Source organism: Crocodylus porosus, unplaced genomic scaffold (assembly GCF_001723895.1).
Source record: "Crocodylus porosus isolate Cpor-Errol unplaced genomic scaffold, CroPor_comp1, whole genome shotgun sequence".
In the NCBI taxonomy this organism is placed as follows: domain Eukaryota; kingdom Metazoa; phylum Chordata; order Crocodylia; family Crocodylidae; genus Crocodylus; species Crocodylus porosus.
The window spans coordinates 11345908-11366213 of NW_017728950.1; the positions used below are offsets into that span (position 1 = coordinate 11345908).

A 20306-nucleotide genomic window follows, 5' to 3' on the forward strand; every position below is an offset into this window, starting at 1 on the left:
GAGGGGGGAAAGAGGCCACACAGGACAAAGGCACAGCTCATCCGAGGGGCGTGGGGAAGGGAGGGTGCTTCCTGTCACTGCATACTACTGGTCTGGGAGCTGTTCGTCTGGCAGCTCCTGCCACTGCTCCCACCTCTTGTCCAGAAGGACACAGGGAGGCACATGTCCCCAAATCTATGCGGGGAGGACGGAGGCAGGGCTGGGGGCAGGGCTGTACCACACTGCACTCTGGGTGGGCACAGCAGTACTGCGAGTGGGGCTATGCTCTGCCGCCACCTCTTAAGCTGGGGCAAGGCAGGCATGGGACTGAGCTGCTGCGCAGCCTCCAGATGAGTGGTATGCAGTGGCGGGAGCTGCCCCTCCCTCCCTGAGCCCCCCCGGACAAGCTCTAGTTCTGTCCTGCAACCTGGCCCCCCAGCTGGGGGTGCAGCGGGAGGCTTTGGGGGGAGGGGGGGAAGTGTGCTCTTAGATCACAGTGGGCAGCAGAGCAGGAACTATGAGGGGGCTGCAGCCACCCAAATATTAACCATAGCCCCCACCACCCACCTGGAGCACAGAATGGTACAGCCCAGGCCCCACATGTCGTGCCCCGATCCAAGGGAACATCCCTCCCTCCCCCTCCACCCCAAGCCTCCTGGCATTCACCTAGCTGGGGTGGGACAGGTGCGGGACACAGCCGCAGCTCAGCTGGAGGCGGGGGGCACTCCCATCACTGCATGCCACTCATCTGTAGGCAGCGCAGCAACTCCATCCCATGCCCGCCCTGCCTGGGTGAGCAGCAGCAAAGCATAGCACCCTGCTCCCAGTTCATACCCTCCCAGAACACAGCGTGGTACAGCCCCTGCCCAACAGATTCATCCCCTCCCCACCCCGTGCCCTCATGGACAAGTGGCAGGAGCCGCCAGATGAACAGCTCCCAGAGCAGCAGGAGCTGCCTCCACTGCCCCGCCCCTCAAATGAGCCGCTCCTTCATCCTGCACCCTCCAACACAGTTGGGCAGCGCTTGCCCCAGCCCCAATCCCTCCTTCACTGCAGGGGTGTTGATCTACTCCCCACCCCCTTCCAGAATTACCAGCTGGATGCAGCTGTATCCACCATTGTAAAAGGAACCAAATCACCCATTTATAACATTATTACTATGGGAAAACTGGTTCCCAGCTATGTTTCAACTTAAGACATCGTTTTCAGGAAACAATTGTTTCATAAGGCTGAGGATTGCCTGTATTTTAACATGAAATGGCAGCACAGGCACTTGTGGCAAGTAAAAATTACTTTTTAAAAAGAACGTTACAGGTAGTCTTACAAAATATTTAACCTTAAAGCATAGTTCTGAAAAGCAAAACCATTATTTCAGCAGGTATATCTCCTAAAATGTCTATTCTATTAATATATAAACAATGTACTATGTCACAATAAAAAGTTGCATCAAGACAGCAATATTACAAGTACATGTTCAAAAAAAGGTTTTCAAAGTATAAATGATAATTTTATTAACCCATGCATGGTTGAAGTGAGCTTATTTCTATTTAAAACAACTTGCATGCTTCTCAATAGCTCAAGCTATCAAAATGACCATACCATTCTGAAAGTTTTGATAATTGATGCCAAGGTATGAATGTGAGATAATGGTCACCGTCCTGTATCCTAAACAAAATTAAAAAGTTTACGACAATGACCTTAGCCTAAAAAGACTGAAAGAGCTGCATCCAGACATGCAGGGGCATGCGGTTTGTGGCATTGTAAGCCTCTGTGATGTTCGCCACATGCGGTATATGGCATTAACATTGACACTGCACTCCAAATTTGTAGTGCAGGCCAAAATTTGCAACTGAGATTTTCTAGTAGTAAAAAAATAAAGGGAATGGAACAAAAATCAGTGCAATGCACACATAACAAGTGTGCACTGGCACACACAAGTTCCAGGCTGTACACAGCAATGATCTGGCTGCTGGCCAGGCCTCCATACCAGCCAACCTGTGCCTCTGCTGCTCCAGGCCACTGCTGGGGCCACCTCTGGTGCCTGGCCCCAGCCACCAGCTCTCCCTGGCTGGAGAGCCCAGAGGAGCTGGGCAAGGGCAGTTTGCCTATTGCAGGACAATGGTGTCACTACAAGCACATGGCCCTATATGTCTGGATGCAGCTAAGGAGTCTAAAAGTCTAAATTAAAGGGAATGCTTAAAAACATTTAAGCATTCCCTTTTAGGAATTAATTCTCTTCAGAAAGTGACAGATAGGGAAGTCCTAGGAATTAAAGAATACACTCTCTCATGGCTCAATTAAACTTTCAAAAGCTAACGTGCTAGTAAAACATTCCTTTTAAAGGGAGATGTTACCAGCATAATTCAATCTTGAATCCCAGGCATTAGAAAGTACAAAATTACCCAACTTATGTTTGGTCCCTCCCCCGCAACTGAAAGATTTTTGTCAATATAAAACACAAAGAAGTTACACACGCACAATTTGGTTATGATGCAACTAAAGCAACAAGACAATATACAAGTAGAGCTCAACACCACTAATTAAGGTGACTGAACACTTCCTATTGACACCCGAGGTCAGTTACTTAGGCAGCTTTTGGCAAATTATGATAACCTTACGTTTCCATGCCAACCATCTACCTCTCCCCCTCCCCAACCTTAATTTAAGCCAAAAGTTTAGCTTTTTAAAGCAAAGTGAAGACAAATGGGCTAAATGGCAACTGCCTTTGATACAGGTTTTCCAAAACAGTCGGTGGGGGAGGCCTGTGTTCCAGAGATGTTTACAGAGACTGAAACAGCTCTAAGTTGGGCAAGATAGGCCCCTGGCACAAGCTCATTGAAAGGAGCTATTCTCAACCAGGGTGCTTGGGTTTTATATTTTATGCCACAATTTACAGAAATCATAGCATAACTGTTAAGGCTACAACACAAATCCAATTTAAAAATGCCAAAAATGGCAAACAAGCCATAAAAACATTTATTTTCTATATAAACAACCAAACAAAGAAAATGCAGAACTCTTTATAGCAGGCTTGTATAGTGCCTTAAATTGGACGTGTGGTCAAATTGAATGCTCTGCCCCCTGCCACTGTAAAAACAGAAACAGATGTTAGTAAGAGACAGCAAGAGAAAGGAGGAGACAGGACCGACTGGGAAGACTAAGAATCGGTAGGAGGAAGCAGGGAAAAACTAAGTGTCAAGGAAAAGGTCTGTGATGAGAAAAAGATGAAAGAGAGTTGGGACACATTGAAAGAGGCCGGGCTGAAGTGATCAAAACTTGGCAGAGCTGGAGCAGACTGAAGAAAAAAAGGAAGAACTTTTGGCCACCAAGGTCCCGTTCTGGAAGGGGGCTCATGATCCCAAAGTCTCACTAGGCTCTCTTATATCGAAAGTATCAGAAAACTCACATGCACAATGTATGCATTTCACCCCCACCTTTGGGGCTGATCCCCATATTAGATGTCATCCTCTTACAACCTCTTAGTTCACTTAAGTGGAAAGATTTTGTGTATGGAAACAAGTTCCAACCCTGCTCACGAGCCACGTGGGTGTCAATACAATGTCAAATGAAAAATAACCAATTGCATCAAGCCTACCTTTTAAAAAGCCTTACACATATTCTGTTTCAAGTCACACACTAAAAACAGTTTAGGTATGTCAAAATTGCAGTGGCTTCCGACACCATAATCCTACCACCTTCTACATCCACACTGTATAAAAATGTTTAATGTAACTACACACTTCCTCCCCAATACACCACCTCCCCCTTAGATCCCCACCCCCCACACCTCCCGCTACAAAAACAGGAGCAGATTCTAATAAGAGGCCATTAAGTCTGTGGAAAGCCCACCGCAAATATTAATAAGCAGTGAGCACGTCAACAAGATGTTTACTGCACAGCTGACTAATGCAGTAAATGTCTCAGCATCTATATGTGTGCCCCTATTAGGGTGCACAAAACTAATGAACTGCACAGCAGAGTTTTCATGTGCAACAGATCATGTGTAGATGCCAAGCTGGCTGGCTGGGGCATGAAAGTACTTCAGGGAGCTGCCTGTTGGCTAGCCCTGCAGTGAAGCACCTGCAGTGAAGCACCATCATGCCCAAGCCAGGCCCCCTGCAGCACACTAAGCCCGGTCAGAGGAGCCCTGGGCTAGCAACCTGTCCCCAGCACCTGTCCCAGCCCCTGCCAGGAAGAGCCCAGCACAGCCCCAGCCCCAGCATGTCCACCCACACCCTGCACTCAGATCTAGGGGCACATTCTTCCACTGCCCTTCCCCCCCCATGCTCTCCCAAGATGTGCTCAGCGGCAGGAGCCATCCCCCTCCCCCACCAGATGAGCTGTGGCTCCATCCCGCACCCCACACCAGCCCCGCTCCCTCCCTCATCACAGAAGCCTTGATCTGCCTCCCCCCACACCTCTTCCTTCCTCCTTCCCTTTCTATCAGACTTACCAGCTGCATGCAGCTCTCCATGCTGCTGGGCTGTGCTCCTCGCCACATACGTGCTGCACTGCAGCTGCGCACATGCACAGGGCATTTATTTGCCAAATTAATCAGCCACATCAGGCAAAAAAAAACAATCCAACATTTTCTGATACAGTCAATTTTCTTTATATTGGTACTGATCCTATATAGAACCAATGTACTTAATGGTAGTCAAGGCTTAACAGAAAATGATAATTCAAAATAGAGAAAGGGGAAAAATGGGACAAAAATGCTACCTGATCTTCATGAAACCTTAAATTTGGCGCAATCTACATGAAAACCAGTGGACAACAGATTCCATTGTGATTTGTGTGTGTTAATGACATTCAAGTTGTAGTAACATCGTGTAACTTACATCGTTAGGCTGTGCACAAAAGGAGGGTCTCAGTGCCAACAATGGCTATAAGAAAGAAAAAAATGGACCTTTAACTTCTGTCCTGAACGGCTGTGTTGGCATATCAACAGAAGAAGCGACATAGCCAAAACCCAGATGGTGTCCAGGGGAAAGCAGGATGAAAAAAGCAGTCCAAGGCCAGAAGAGCCTGGGGGACAAAAGTTTGAAATGCTCTGGGGAGCCCGAAAAAAGTGAAAGGGAACAACTGAGTATGTTGGGGGTGTTCAGTGAAGTGCAGGTTGGACTGGGGACAGAAGGACTGTTTGACCCTTTTACAGGGACAGATCCTCTGGCTGGCTAGCTTTTGCTTCAAATGCCTTTAATGAAGAGACTGTCTGTCTGCTGTGCTGCTTGGAACTGTGGGTTGCACTGGGTTACACCCCAAAGGACAAAGTCTCTCACTTAGGAGAGCAAGAGGATGCAGTGTCCTTGAGTCAGGGCCATGGGGGAGCAGGGTGAGTGAGGGACTGTGAGGCCAAGGTCTTGGAGTGGAAGGAGCTCAGGCTCCACATACGCTGTAGAAGCCAAGCCTGGGCTAACTTCAAGGATTACTCTCTGAGATCAGACAAGTATCTGTAAGTCCTGAGTATCTATAAGTCTCCTGGAGGGCACTCCCTGACAAACTGATTTTCTAAAACAAATAGCAAAAGTAGTAGATGCCAACGTTTTAATAGTCTATCAACTGTAAGTCACCATATTTGTTAAGCTGGGGAAGAAGGGAGTAGACGAAGTGAAGGATGGTAAAAGAATCAGCTCATGGGGAGACAGCAATAGACAACGGTGAAAGGAAGACAGCTGTAAATGGAATTCCTGAAGCACCAGTTCTGAGATCAAATCTTGCTTAATATGTTTTATTAAAATCAATAGTCCAGTCTTAATTGTTGTGCTCAGGATGGTTGAGAATAGCTGCTTTAAATGAGCTTATGCCAGGGGTCTATCTTGCCCAACTTAGAGCTGTTTGTGCTTTTTCAGTCTCTGTAACACCTCTGACACACAGGCCTTCCCCCACTGACTGTTTTGGAAAACCTACATCAAACCTATATCAAAACCATTAAAGGTTTTAATTGACCCAATAATAATAATAATTAAAAAAAAAAAGTGGGAGACATCAAAACAGAAAAATCAAGACACAATGACTATGAAGATTGATGTACTAGAAATAAAATAAAATTCAGTAGTACAAACGATGCAAGATCACACACTTGAGGACCAATAACAACAAACAAACAAAACAAGTCTTTTATTACAAACTGGGAACTCATCATTTGACAACTATACAGGTAGAGAGGGGCCAGAGCATACTAAACAATAACAGGATGAGTATGAGCTACCAGTATAATGCAGCTTTGATTTTACCATGGCTTAGGAGGGGTTTCTCCCCATAACTAAGTATTAATGCCACTGTGCAACACATTTGTAAGACCTCATCTAGAAATAATGTATATAATTATAGTCACCTGTGTTTGTGTGTTCAAAAAAGGCCTTCTATGATCAGAACACACACACAAGTAGGAAGAGTTTGGCTTGTTTGGTCAAGCAAAACGAAGGCTGTAAAGATTAAATTGCCACCTAAATATGAAAAATCAGTGGTAAACACCAGAGAGGAAGAACTAATGAGCAAAGCTGGCATTAGAACAAATGGGCATAAACTAGCCATGAATAAATTTAAAAACTGGAAATTAGAAGAATTTTGTAATGGTCAGAAATAACCAGATTCTAAAGCCTTTTACTGGCTGATTCTACTGGGTGCAGACAGGGTAAATCATCAGCTGCTTTCAAGACAGAGCTTTACAAATTTGTGAAAGGGATAAGATGCAATGTAATGCCTGTGACAGAAGGGGGCTGTTGTTTCAGGAGGTGCTTTTCAGTCCTGTGTCTATTTACAAGGTTAGAAAGTACAGAAAGAGACCAAAGTGATAAAAAGGCAAGTTAAACTCATGCTCTTTAGATAACGTAAGTTATTTCCTCCTAGATAACAAGTAAACTCTTAAGGAAAGCGGCTACTCACTGAAGCTTTAGAGCAGTGCAGAGCATTAAATGAAGAGGTCTGACCATACTGAAATTGGTTTACCTAGGGTTATACAAAATTCAGACAAATTTACTTAAGTATTCCCTGATAAGGGTAAAAGGCAATTCTCCAACCCCAGAACCCTACCCTGGCAAACTCATACTAAAAATGATGGAAACACTAATGGTATTTAAAATGGCATAAGACTCACTGATTCAAGTCTCTTCTAATTATCTTCATTTTCTGAAACTGTGGAACCCAATATTATTCAGACCAAAGCAGAACAAACAGCAAATATTTCAGTCTGCACAATCTTTGACAAGTCTGAAGCAGCTGAAATACTGGGGTTTACAAAAGGAAAGTGACAGAAAATCCTAACTACAGGCATCTTATTTAATCTAAATATGAAAGATTAATGTGAACAAGCCACATCAAAACACACCCTGGGAAGTAAAAATAAAATAAAATCAGCTGTTTACCTACAGATACTGCAACTCCCGTGTAAACCAGAGTAGTAATTAAGATGGCCAACAGCGTTCCTTTAGGTATGGCTGACTGGGGATCCTGAAAGAAACATTTCAATGAATACTTGAAATACCAATACATAAATCTTACAGGAAGCAATAGTATACAATTCACTACTCACCGCAAGATCACCTGAGATATTTGCGCCAGCAAGAATACCAGTTGCAGCAGGGAAGAAAATGGCAAACACAGAGAAGAATGTTTCCTCACCTCTGAAGTCTGGGCCAAAATTCTCAGTAAATATTTCAGCTGTTAAAAAAAACAGTTTGGTTTGTTTTTTTTTAAATTTATTTTGTTTTTTTTAAATTTATTTTATTTATATGAAGCCTTTAACATTTAGCAATTCCACTTGGATATTTTTCACTTTTGCAAAACTGGTCCAAGTTAAATCTGGCCCAAGACCTGTGCCTGGTCCCTAGTTACACAATGGCTGCATTAGGTGAGTGTGGTCGTGTAGTACGTGGTGCCACATACCACACATTCAGCTGTTCTCCCCACTGCAAGGCAGCAGTGCAGGGGTTCTTTTTGACTTCTGCATATCCAAAGGTCAAAAAAAACTGTGCAAAGAAGCGGAGCAGCACACACAAGGGCAAAAGCAGAGCCTGCCGAAAGCCACGCTGCGGCTACCAGTCAGGCTCCAAGTGGCAGGATCACCACATCTGCAACCCTAGGAGGCCCAATGACCCTAGGTAAGGATGCTGGAGCCAGCCCATCCACACCCACACCTGCCTTTAAATTTCTCTGGCCCTAAAATGAAAACAAACCCATCCACATATGAACCCATATTTATAGAGAAACACCCAATTTGAAAGCAATAATGCAATATCTAGTACTTAATAAATGTAACTTGCATGATATTACCAGAAAAAATGTTATTGCTAATTTAAAAGGTTTAGGGATATTAAATTACCAAAAAAATATCTGGAGGAACAGACAAAAACTGTAATTGCAAAAATTCTAAACCATGCTATATTGCACATGTGGAGAACAGAAATACAGTATCTGCAACATTTCAACCAATTCAAATAGTTTTAAAATCATCAGTGTTCTTCTATAAGACTTGGCATTACAAGATATTTAACTATTCTAACATACCTTTATAACCAAAGAAACCTTTAAGCTTCTTGCTCTCCACTGGAATAAAAGTTCCTATGACAAAGTCCCCAATAGCAAGTAGCAGGATCACTAACAGAACAATCTGAGCCTGAAATTTTAAGGATAAGAATCAGAAGCAAGTACCTACCAAGTACCTGATAGCTAAAAAGACTAAAAGACTTGGTGTTAAATGTTAATGAAAGTGCCCAATCTCTTTAAAAAGATACAGTTTCCAAATTCAGGCAAGGTTTGTGGAAAACAAAATATTACAAAGAAAGTAGATCCTTCCCAGCATACAGGATAGAATGAAAACAAAGCAACCAGGTCTTGAATATTATTATGTCAGTCCTTTTATTTCAGGAAGAAGTGATCTGTAGTAAGATTTACAAAACCATTTCAATTTCAAGTAGTGAAAGTGACATCACCCAAAGCTAAGGCTTACTATTTATGTATATAAGCTTTTGAAATAACCACCCTTATATAGCATCATTTTTATTAGCTATTGGGTGAATAATCATTAATCTTCAATAATTTAATACCCAAGATGACTGAAAATGAAGATAAGTATAAAAAAAGACATTTACTTTTGTTATTTTACTTAGAAGCAGACTAGTTCATATTTTTCTAATTTTTCATGCTCTGTAACTGAGTTTAAGTACTAAGATGACCTAAGCTACCAGCAAAGATCTGAACTCAAACCCCACCCCTGAAAAACCCCACCTTAAGTGATAAATGCATGCAAATTAAAACCCAAGTCTTGGGCACAAACTGTTTGAAAGTATAATGATTCCTAGTTTGCTTCAGTAACTACATTCTAAAAATACCCTAGAATCATAAGGAACAAGTATTTCACTAATAAGTTGTTTAGGACTTTTAAAACTGAATTAAAGAGGCATAAAACCAGTAAGGTGTTTGTTATGGTCATAGAACAGCTCTCCCATATTATTAGGTTTCCTACTCTGCCAGACTGCTGCAGCAACATGCAAAGACCCCAGGAGATTATTTATGGAACTGAAGCCAAATAAGCTACATCAAAAAATAAAAAATGTGTAGGGTGCAGGGGGGAAAGGGGTGTAAAGCTGGTTTTCCTTCTCAATTCAAATACAGAACATGCAAAATACTAATACTAATAAAGTTATAATTATAAAATTTTAATATTATGATGGCTTACTTTTGCTTCCCACTCCATTCCTGCTACAGAGATACCCAACAATATAACTACTGTGATAGCTCCTATAATTCTGATGTCATTCATTTCATCCACCATAAGTGCACCATTATCCTAAAAGAGAACAAAACCATTACACACATGTATGCCATATGCCTGTTCCCTGTTACACAATACATAGTGGCTCAGAGAATAGGTAGCTTGAGGAAATTGTTACAAAGTAAAAAAGCATAATATCTAAAAACACAAGTTTGCGTTTGCTATCGACTATGAATGAAGCGTCAACAGAAAATTGGTCTCAGGCTTAAAATGAAAGCTGTCAGTCGTCTCTATACATCTTTAATGTAAATGACTATTGAAGCATCACCAAATCAACAACCTACTGCTGCCAACAGATTGTTTTTAATATACTCTTATGTACTGTTCACTGTTAGTTCAAATTCTCCCTTCTACTAAGATGTTTTAAACTCGTCCCCAGCCTCCGATGCAGAAGTATTAGACTACAGTTTCCAGCTAAAGTCCATCTGATTGTCTTCCAACTTAAAATATTTAGAAAGATTTTTTTAAATTGAGGGATATACTCTCAGACAGCTATCATTTTTTTATCTTTAAAGACTACTTCCCAACAAACATCTTACTAGCTTTGCACTGAACACATTTTTAAACAGTTAACCATCCCAGTCTAAAAAATAAATTACAATGTGTATAAATGCATCTCTAGTGCTAGGCTCAATGTCTCAATTTCAGCAGTGTTTCAAAGAAATTATATTATAATATAAAGTTCATCCTGTCTGTTATAATGCTTGCTTTTTTTAAATCAAAATAAAAATTAACACTGGCATAAAATGCAATCCATTTACCTTGAGGAGCTCTACAACTGTCTCTGCAAAACCAACCACATACATTGCTACTGCAACAGCATTAGCAAATGCAAAGATCAAACCTATCGCACCGCCAAATTCAGGTCCCAGGCTTCTGGAAATTAAATAATATGCTCCTCCTAAAATAAAAAATTAATAACATTACTGAAGAATCTAAGATTGTAGATAAACCATACAGCTCTAAACATTCAAATGGATACAATGCCAATAGTATTAAAGTGCTTCTTAATTGCTTTCTGTATGTTGCATCCTACATTTTAAAGTAATACTGGAATTCTCTAGAGACTATACTTTTTCTTGTTTTAAATGGCTTCAATCTGGTGCCTTCTGCTACCACCCAGACATGAATTAAGATGCAGAAATGTACTGTTTGACAATTTAAGTGCACAACTAAGTTGGAATTTTACAGCTTTGGGGTAATAAAATTAAAAAATATTATATATTTGGCTAGGCAGTTTTGCAAGCACTATAAATAAAACTTTTAATCCCAATTAGCATTCTGTTAGTTTACTGAGGTTTGGTCAAGACTGTGTAGATAAGGGCAAAAAAAAAAACAAAACACAAAAACAACACTGTAGAATTTTCACCCCCTGCCATTTTTCAATTAAATCCTTCTTTACAACAGGGTGTGTTAAATACACTCACTAAAAGATCTCTCTTGGACCTTCCTAGAACAATTGTTCCCTAAAAAAGAACCTTCACCATGACCAAACTAAGGAAAATATGCCAGTAAGTAGGACTGAAATTTGTTTGAGAAGTTCTGAAAATCCCAAAAACCAAAATCAAGGCAAGAAATGAAAGACAAGCTAGAGGAAACTTAGAAAGCACAGCAGGAAGACCAGATTTCCAAGGAAAAAAAATGATAATTCTTGAGTAGAAATTTAAAAAAAACACAGAAAATTAAAAAATGGAAATTTTTTCTTTACAGAAAAGGGCACCAAATCATTAATAAAATTTGACAGGAAAGAAGTACTCATGTGAGGGGGTGGGAAACTCTAAGAAAGGACAGATTGTCAGCTGAATAGCATTTTTCCATCACGCAGCTGGAGATGGGAGAAAACTAAGCTACTTTTCAGGTCTCTAGAACCTGGGCAGGCCAAGAGCAAAAACAAGCTCCTTTTATATAAAGGTGAAACAACTAAAAAAAACACCCTTATGCTAAGCTGTTGCAGTTCCACAAAGACCACTGCACCACTTGGACACTGGTTGCTCCTTCACGTGGCTCTGTGCTCCCCCAACAGCACAAAACTGTGGCACTGGGCCCAAGGATCTAGCCCTGAGCATCAGGCAGGAAAGGAAAACATAACCCCATTTGTCAGGAGAGAGGATTGTTTAAAGGCCTCAGTACTAAAACTAAAGTCCCATTTGGCAACTATCTCAGTGACCTGTCAAATACTTTACTGATCAAAGGAGAACAAAAACATTAAAGCCTATTTGATCTGGTCAGGCAGAACACTGCTAGGGCAGATACTTGCTGAACAAGTCCCAATTCAAGCCTTGTTTTTAACTTTCTATTAGAAAATCTCACTGGGACTAAGGGAAGGGACAGCATGGGTAGGTGCTGGATGGAGAAAGGAGAAATTAGAAGTATGGAGTAGAGGTCTGTAGTAGCATTAGCCATTGCAGAAACATATCCTAACCTGTGGTATCTTGGCTAACTGCACAAAAAGCTCAATAACCCACTCAGAAGAGCAAACTCTTCACCAGATGGCCTATTATCCTTTAAAATTGAAAAAGTTAAAAAAATGGCCCTGATCTCAAAATCAGCAAGGAAAGCTCAGGTGGCTTCTGTATAATTTTTTTAGACTGAAATATAAAAATTTGAGTTCACTTCTTGCTCATCCAAAAACCACAAAGAAAGGAACCTTAATACAGTTGAATTCCAGCTCTAACCCCCTAAGCATCACTGCTGTGAAGATACTGCTAAACTGTTATTCCTAAACCTCAGATTCCAAAGCTTGAGCTGTAATCCATAGTTTCAAGACTTGCTTACATTGCCTCCAAGCCAAGACCAGGAACCAGAGGGCTCAGATGCCCCAAGGATGTATGAAACCCCTGGGGCTGGGAGACTACAGCTGTTGCAATCCCTCAGCCCCAGGGAGGTTTCACACACCCCTAAGACCAGGAGATCAACTGCAGCAGCTGCAATCACTGAACCTAAGGTGTGCCTGGAATGCCACCACAGCTGGGAGCCCCTCATAAGGGGGCTCCCAGCCACAGGAGCTTGCTTCTTCCCAGTGCAGAGGGAGTCCAGGATCAAGCTCCCCCTGCGCTAACCATAAGGCACGATGGGATCTAATACGCGATCCCACAATCATGTCTCCTTCCATTAACGTGTGGTCCCAATAAGAATGCCTGGGCTCAGCACTGAGGCAGTGTAGATAATCGCCATATAGGCCCACCTCTGAAGGTACTGGGCGGGTAAAAAGGGTTTTAAAATCCAAGGGATTTTCAGAACATTAGGGCTTAGGAACAGAGAAGAGAGCATCACCTGCCCCATGTTTTTTTTGTAGATATTCAAAATGTTTTTGTCTGAAATGCAGATTGATGAAGGTCCATCAAGTCAGCTATTGACTACTGTCCTCAGAAGTGACTCCAAGATTTAGACACAGTTAGAAGCCTACGTTTCCAACAACGAAGTTGACAGCAAGTTCAGAACCTAGATTCTTCATGAACTTGGATCCAAGTTCTTACCTCCACTTACAAATCCCGCTCAGTTTTGGATCCTTAGGTCTTTTACAGGAGGGACCCACACTTTCCTTGACTTTCCTCTTGTTGCTAACGTACTTGTAGAAACCCTTTTTGTTCGTTGCCAGCTGCAACTCCAACTGTGCTTTGGCCTTCCTGACTTCCTCCCTACACGCCTCAGCAATATTCTTTATTATAATAACAGACTTGTGCGGATTCTGCTCCCCCTACCCCACCAACCATTTTTCCTGCCTGGTCTATTACTTGCCGTGCAATAGAAGATGGATTTCTCTCTATGCCTGAAAGATGACTGGGGGACGCACAAACATGTAATAAAATTGGTAAAGATGTAAAATAGTTATTATAAAATGGTAAAATACTATGAGTAGTCATCAGTAAAATTTGTCTTCTCCACATTAATCATTCTGTAGATGCAGGATTGCCAGCTACAGATTATCAACACTGTAAGCTAGTCAGAGTCAGTCAGTCTCAAAACATTACATAACAAGCAATATTAAAAGCTATCTAAAGGGCAACTTTTGGGAGAATCTTCCATCCAATAATTAGTCTTAGTTTCATGGATCAGTTATAACTGAAACAAACCTCAGTACATTTTATGACAAAAAAAGCAGATATTTATTTCACTCAAGTTCAACAAGAAATGTAAACTCTTGTTATCCACAATTCATCTCCACAACACTGAATAAGCGTTTTCAAGATATACACCTACTAGGTGAACCTGGGAGTATGATTTATGCCCTAATAAAATTTGTCTCCAAGGCACCAATACTGACAAGCTTAAACTTCTTATAGCTTAGAGCACGTGCTCAATTTTGGAACTCTAAAATGCTCAAAACTGTGACAACAAAAAGGAGGAGCTGACTTCTCCTTTAAAGTGAAACCCCAAAGCCCACATATGTTCTAAACAAGCTAAAGATTTACAGGGAAGAAAGAAAAAAAGCACAACCGATTATTTGCAAGTGGCTAATGCCATACAACCTGGTTTTCTGGTGGTTCACAAGAATAACCTGCAGTTATATGAAAGACATGGAAAAGAAACAGATTCTGCAATCTGGGGATCCTTCAAATTTCATATTTAAAATGAAAAGCTTTGGACTTGATCTTTAAGTCACATTTTTTTTTTATCATAACAATAAAAAATACAAATTTAAAGTGAAAATCTTAAACTAATTTTTACCTCCTCTTACAAATCCATTTGTAGCTATTGCTGAAGTAGACAGTCCTGTGATAGTTGTCACAACAGTGGCCATTGCAATAACTAAGACAGACAGACCTTTTGAGAAAGAATTGCACTTTAGTAACAATATTACAGGTATATTTCAGAAAAATCACAGGAGTCATTTGCTTCACCATATCAAAACTGTAGTCCTGTAGATTTATTGGGTACTAGACTATACAAAGGCCTTATACAGACACGCACAGAGCCTCCTCTACTACCATTCACCCCAATCCAACTAACACAATGGAAAACAATGGAAGAGGACACTACTCCTTTAAAAAACATCACATCACAACAGCTCCTCTCCTTAGAATCCCTTGGATGAATGCCCGCAGTGTGAAGCCTGTTTTATTCCAATGTTGGGCTAAGCCTTTAAAAGGCAAAATTACAAATTAGAGTGTTATGAACATACTATCTAGGCCTCAGAAGCAGGTACTGATTAAATATAGAACATGTTCTGAAAAAAAGTTAATAGGCATATATAACCTGAGTATTTCTATTATAAGTGAAAAGATGTTTCCATTAGCTTAAGTTTTCTTGATCTATTTGATCAAAAACACATGTATTGTTCAGTCTCTCCAGCTTGTTGTAGACTGAGTGATTCACAACTGATTCAGAAGTTATTAAATCCCCAGGCATGACTACTGTGCTAGCCAAACAAAATAATACTTAGAATTGTTTTAAAATTGTACACATACCTATCCCAGCCTGTCCTACAATCCATGACAGTCTGATGAAGAGCATCACACCCCAAATATTCAACATGCATCGTACCTAGGAAAATGCAAGACATTGTGCAGTATGACAAAGGATTTTAAAGATTTACAGATATTTTAAATAGAATTTTAGTATGGTAACTAATATATTTAATTTTGAGACGCAATACATTGTCTGGAATACCTTTTTCCTGGTACAGACAACTGCATTACATCACTAATAGGAGACTCGCTAGTGTTTATGGTTGTAAACCAACTGCAGAAATGCTTAACTGGTCAAAAGGATCAATGAGTTTCTCTTCATTGTGCAGCATGCCTATTACCACTCAACTTTCTCAGCTGAGAAAAATCCCAGCTTTCAAAAGGAACAAACAAAAAACATGGTGCTGGTGCTCTCTGACAAGGTCTCTATTACTTGGTTCCCCAGCACTAGACAGTGCCTTCACTAGACAAATTCAGCCTCTTACAACTGTGGCAAACGTGGAAAGGTCTCTGCAGCCAAGTTACTTTAGTCACCAGGAAGTCCTAAAAGTTTACTTCTATTTTTACTTCTTGACAAAATAATTTTGAGTTTGTTTTGTAAATCTACAACCACAGACAAGCACCAGATCTTAAAAAATAAGATTATTATTTTGGCATTCATATATCTAATACAAAAAGCTGTTGGGGGGTGGGGGGGAGAGCTTCTAACTCCTAGGAGAATTAAGAACAAGAAGGTGTCTGGCTCTGCAGACTCAGAAAGCCCACTCATTACAAGCTCTTCTACAAAGCCTATGTGAAGCAGAAACTCAGATGAAAAGGTTAGTACTTCAGCTATTTCCTATTCAAAGCATCATGTCCTAAATAGAAAAGAAACAATGAAAAGAAACAGCCCTAAGGGCTTATTATTAAAGATTTAGTGATTATTCCAGCAAGCTTTTAAATTACAAATTCTGGATTGAGAGGATGTGCATGTCTGACAAGTGTCTATACCGAGGTATAAACAATCAATTTGTGTTGAGATCTACATAAATACAACATGTTTTTTTCATCCAAGGCTGGGCTATTTGCAAAGTCAAGGAGACCAACTGAGATTTTGATTCTTGGCCTTAAAAGCCAGCTTTATGACCGCTTTAAGACTGTTCTATCTATCTCTCTCTTAATGTTTACGTTAGCAGGAAAACAGATAATGCTTCTACACAGCTCATGAAAGTTCTCTCTCCTCCCTCAAAAAGAGGGATATTTGGCTACCTGCAACCTTGAAGGCAGAAGAAAGAAAAACCAAGTGTCAAGACAGGTGTAGTTCTGAATTTGTATTAAAAGACCTACATTCCAAGAGGAGATTTTTAACTTGAACAAAAAACTTTAGTATTGAATGAACCAGTTGCTTCCTTGGTAAACTAATTTTCATCTGTTTCAATCCAAAACATCCACTTAGGCATAGGATAGTTATAAAGCAAGTGCAACTTTAAGTTAAACTGAGATAAAGCTGAGTACCCCAGCAACATGTAATTTTAAGCAGAGAAATATACAGAAGGCACTGGCCACATAAAAGTGTTCATTTCTAGCAAAGGAAAGGTTTCCACTGCTGGAAATGATTTTGGGAGAGGGCTCCTTGTACCTTACCTAGACCAGTCCAGAAAAGAGGTACAGGCTGCTCCAATCCTCCAGTTTCTGCTGCTCCAGTCCAACCCAGCCATGCCCACCCTACGCCTGCACACCCCAGCCTACTTCTCACACTAAGGGCTCCAGGGTGAAGCACAGGCCAAGGGTTTATAGTGCTGCTTCCTCCACATACTCCTAGTGCTTGAAGGAGAGCAGATTGAGCCCTTCTGCAAAACTCCCACCTGCTTCACATACCTGAGACTGGTGTGAGAAGCAGTAGGGGCTTTGCTTCACTGCTAATTCTGCCCAGCTGCCAGGCACCAGAAGCAGTGTAGCCCTCTGCCCACATCTCACAGAGTTTCCAGTGTGAACTAGACAACTTCCTCTGCTTGGTTGCCAGAAACCAAAACAGAAGGAATGGCACTGCCCCTTTGCCCACTTCCCCTTACCATCCCACCATACAACCCTATTGAGCAGTAGGGGTAGCAATCTAAAAGCCAGTTAACCGAGTGGGTTTGGAAGGGTGGGGGAAATGGAGTGTCACGGGAAAGCTGGCTGGGCCAGGAAGTGAGCTCAAGGAAAGCCTTCGCAAGCCCAGCTCCCAGCTCCACCAGCTTTTAAAGAATTCGCCACCCTGCCACTCAACTGAATGGTGTTGGGCAGGCGTGTGTGGGGAGGGGTTGGGGCTAGGAGGAGTGCAAGGGGAAGTAGCAGGTAGGAGATACTACTGTTCCCTACACCCACATGCTGGTGCCCAAAAGCCAAGCAGAGGGACCAGTAGGGCACACCAGGAACAGCTTATCACCTCCTGGTCTATGGGACATGCAGGAACAGCTGTCCACCATGCCTTCTACAGACCAGGACTACTGCATTATCAGGAAGATGTGCGAGCCTTTCCCTCCTGTTCCAATTCTCCTGGCTCCCAGCAGGAGTTATGCTGGAGGAAAAGTATGTAGATGTCCAAATCTCCTTCAAGACATTTTCCCAAGGGTGATTTCTACCTAGTTGTCAAGTTATTTTTCTGTCAGAGCAGCCATTTCTGTTCCAGGAGAAAAAGTGGAACATGTGCACCCTTTCACTTCCTACTGTGAAAACAGTGATTCTCCCAGGAGAAACTGAACACCTGTATGCGTGTGGTGGTTTGCATCTTTTATTATCACAAGAGCAGGGGAGGGTTGGGGCTGGGTGTGTGGAAAATAACAGTAAACCTTTTTAGACCTAAAGCACAAATGTACTGGCAGAGGGGGCAAAGGGTAGGGAAGAGAAAAAAAAAAAAAAGCAATGCACAGATACAACTCTGCACAACCATCACATCCTCCCTCCAAAGTTACTGCTGTTTTTATTCTTACTTTCTTATCTGAAAGAGACTTATTCTCAGTAGGAAAATTGAAAGTCACTCACCTGCCAGCCCATATAAAAATATAAAAACTAATCACATTTAAAAAGACCAGGAATTATATCTTCACTTACCAATACACCTTTTATCCAGCCAAACTTGACTACCCCTTTACTATCAGCAGTATAAGCAGCAGCAGCTTCCCCTGTAGGAGTCCCTTCTTCACCATTTGCATATCCATCTTCAAAAGGCTCCTGAAGAGAGAGGGGAAATAAATAAAAAAAACTCCTTAGTCCTTCATAAGCTTGGGTAAATATAAAGATTTCAAAATCTGATACTCTACTGATTACATCAAATAATAGTCTCAAAAGTGTTTTACTGCAAAAAGAAAGTTTCCACAGGTACATCTGCAGGGTGTTTTCTAGTCAATTTAAGTGACTATTTTATATTTTTTACTTCAAAACTTTCATACAAATTTGAAACCCTTATATAGGGGTTTATGGGCTAGCTAGATCCTATTCCACTTACACAAATGGTATTTAAGTGTCGAGTATGAAACTACTCAAAATCTGCATCTTATGGATTGAAGGGTTAAAGGTTTCACATTTACAAAATAAGATAAGATGTTGAAAACCACTGACTTAGTCAGGCACTTTCACTGTAGACAGTTTCCCAATAAAGGAAGCAATTCTTCCACTCCAGTCAGCACTGGCAAGAGCTCACTTGAAGTATTGTATACAGTCTTGGGCACCATACTTCAAGAAAGATATGGACAGATTGGAGAGAGGCCAGCAGAGAAAGGTGCCCAGTGGAGAGCAACAAAAACAGAGGTGTAGAAAAGAAGACTGGAAGGGTATTTCGATGAATCTTCAGAGACATGAAGGATGATAATAAGTAAGGAGAAAAGAGGAACAGACTGTCCTCTACTGCCACAGGGTAAAAGGACAAAAAGCCATCCAGTAATATCTTAAATTACAGCACGAGAAACTGAGTTTGGATAGCAGGAATAACTCTGAGTGTGGTTAAGCAGTGGAAAAACCTTCGAGTCTCCTGCACCAAAAAGAAAAAAAAAACAAACCAAAAACTTATCAGATTTTTTTTTTTCCTGCCAATTACCTGAGCATTGTACTCCTGAATAACAGAGGATAAACAGCAGGTGGCCACACAAGTTCATGCTACTTCATCCAAAAAAAGGAGGGGAGGGGCCTAAGGAGGCCTGGTGTCCAGCTTTGGGGCACAGTTTATAGAAACAATAAGTTCAGAATGTCTAAGGTATATTTGTTCATACATAAGTAAATGAAAGTGAACTCTTCCCCATCTCTGGTCCAAAAATACAGCTTACCCAATGATTTATTACCTTTCGTGCAATACTTTGCTTACTCTAGAAAAAGCACCAAATTATACTTGTGACTAACTTGAATTTTAAAATTCAATGATATTATTAAAAAACACAGGTCCTTTTTTATAATCCAAGTGATTTTTTAAGGGTTTGGCCAAACCAGGGTTACCAACATTTGATAACAGCATTTGCTATTACAAAAGACCATGTCATGTTTCTTATTAGAAAAAATAAAAATTGTTCTTTAGAGAGATCTTGGGCAGAAGGGAGAAAACACGACATGGTAATCGGGGAGAAGAGAAGAAAAGGAAGGTATAAAGTAATTTATTATCTTCTTAAAAGCATGCCAGTATTCAAGAACAGTATATGAAGGAGTATGGCGACCAAAACGCTGGCTTGTATCCATAGATGCTTCTCCAGCAAATCCCAAGACGTCCTTCTCCCCTTGCAGTCGGCCTCGGTGAGACCGCAGCTGGAGTACTGCGTCCAGTTTTGGACTCCACAATTCAAAAAGGATGTGGAGAAGCTGGAAAGAGTCCAGAGAAGAGCCACGCACATGATCAGAGATCAGGAAAACAGACTTTACAATGACAAGCTGAGAACCATGGGGCTCTTTAGCCTGGAAAAGCGCAGGCTCAGGGGTGATCTGATGGCCACCTACAAGTTTATCGGGGTGACCACCAGTATCTGGGGGAACGTTTGTTCACCAGAGCACCCCAAGGGATGACGAGGTCGAACAGTCACAAACTACTACAAGACTTTCAGGCTGGACAGAAGGAAGAATTTCTTTACTGTCTGAGCCCCCAAGGTCTGGAACAGCCTGCCATTGGAGGTGGTTCAAGCACCTACATTGAACACCTTCAAGAG

The 20306-nt window shown here is 41.3% G+C and overlaps 1 protein-coding gene across 2 annotated transcripts in view; it reads right to left on the minus strand.

The window, feature by feature from the left end:
• The window catches only part of SLC12A2 (solute carrier family 12 member 2), a 102607-nt gene that overhangs the window by 50136 nt on the left and 32165 nt on the right, over nucleotides 1-20306 (minus strand). For both annotated transcript variants that reach the window (XM_019555038.1, XM_019555037.1), the window contains exons 2-9: nucleotides 18235-18354; nucleotides 15163-15238; nucleotides 14423-14518; nucleotides 10516-10655; nucleotides 9659-9769; nucleotides 8488-8596; nucleotides 7514-7641; nucleotides 7347-7431 (exon numbers count right to left, since the gene is read on the minus strand). In XM_019555038.1, the coding sequence (XP_019410583.1) occupies nucleotides 7347-7431; nucleotides 7514-7641; nucleotides 8488-8596; nucleotides 9659-9769; nucleotides 10516-10655; nucleotides 14423-14518; nucleotides 15163-15238; nucleotides 18235-18354 (865 nt within the window). The remainder of the gene's footprint in view (nucleotides 1-7346; nucleotides 7432-7513; nucleotides 7642-8487; nucleotides 8597-9658; nucleotides 9770-10515; nucleotides 10656-14422; nucleotides 14519-15162; nucleotides 15239-18234; nucleotides 18355-20306) is intronic.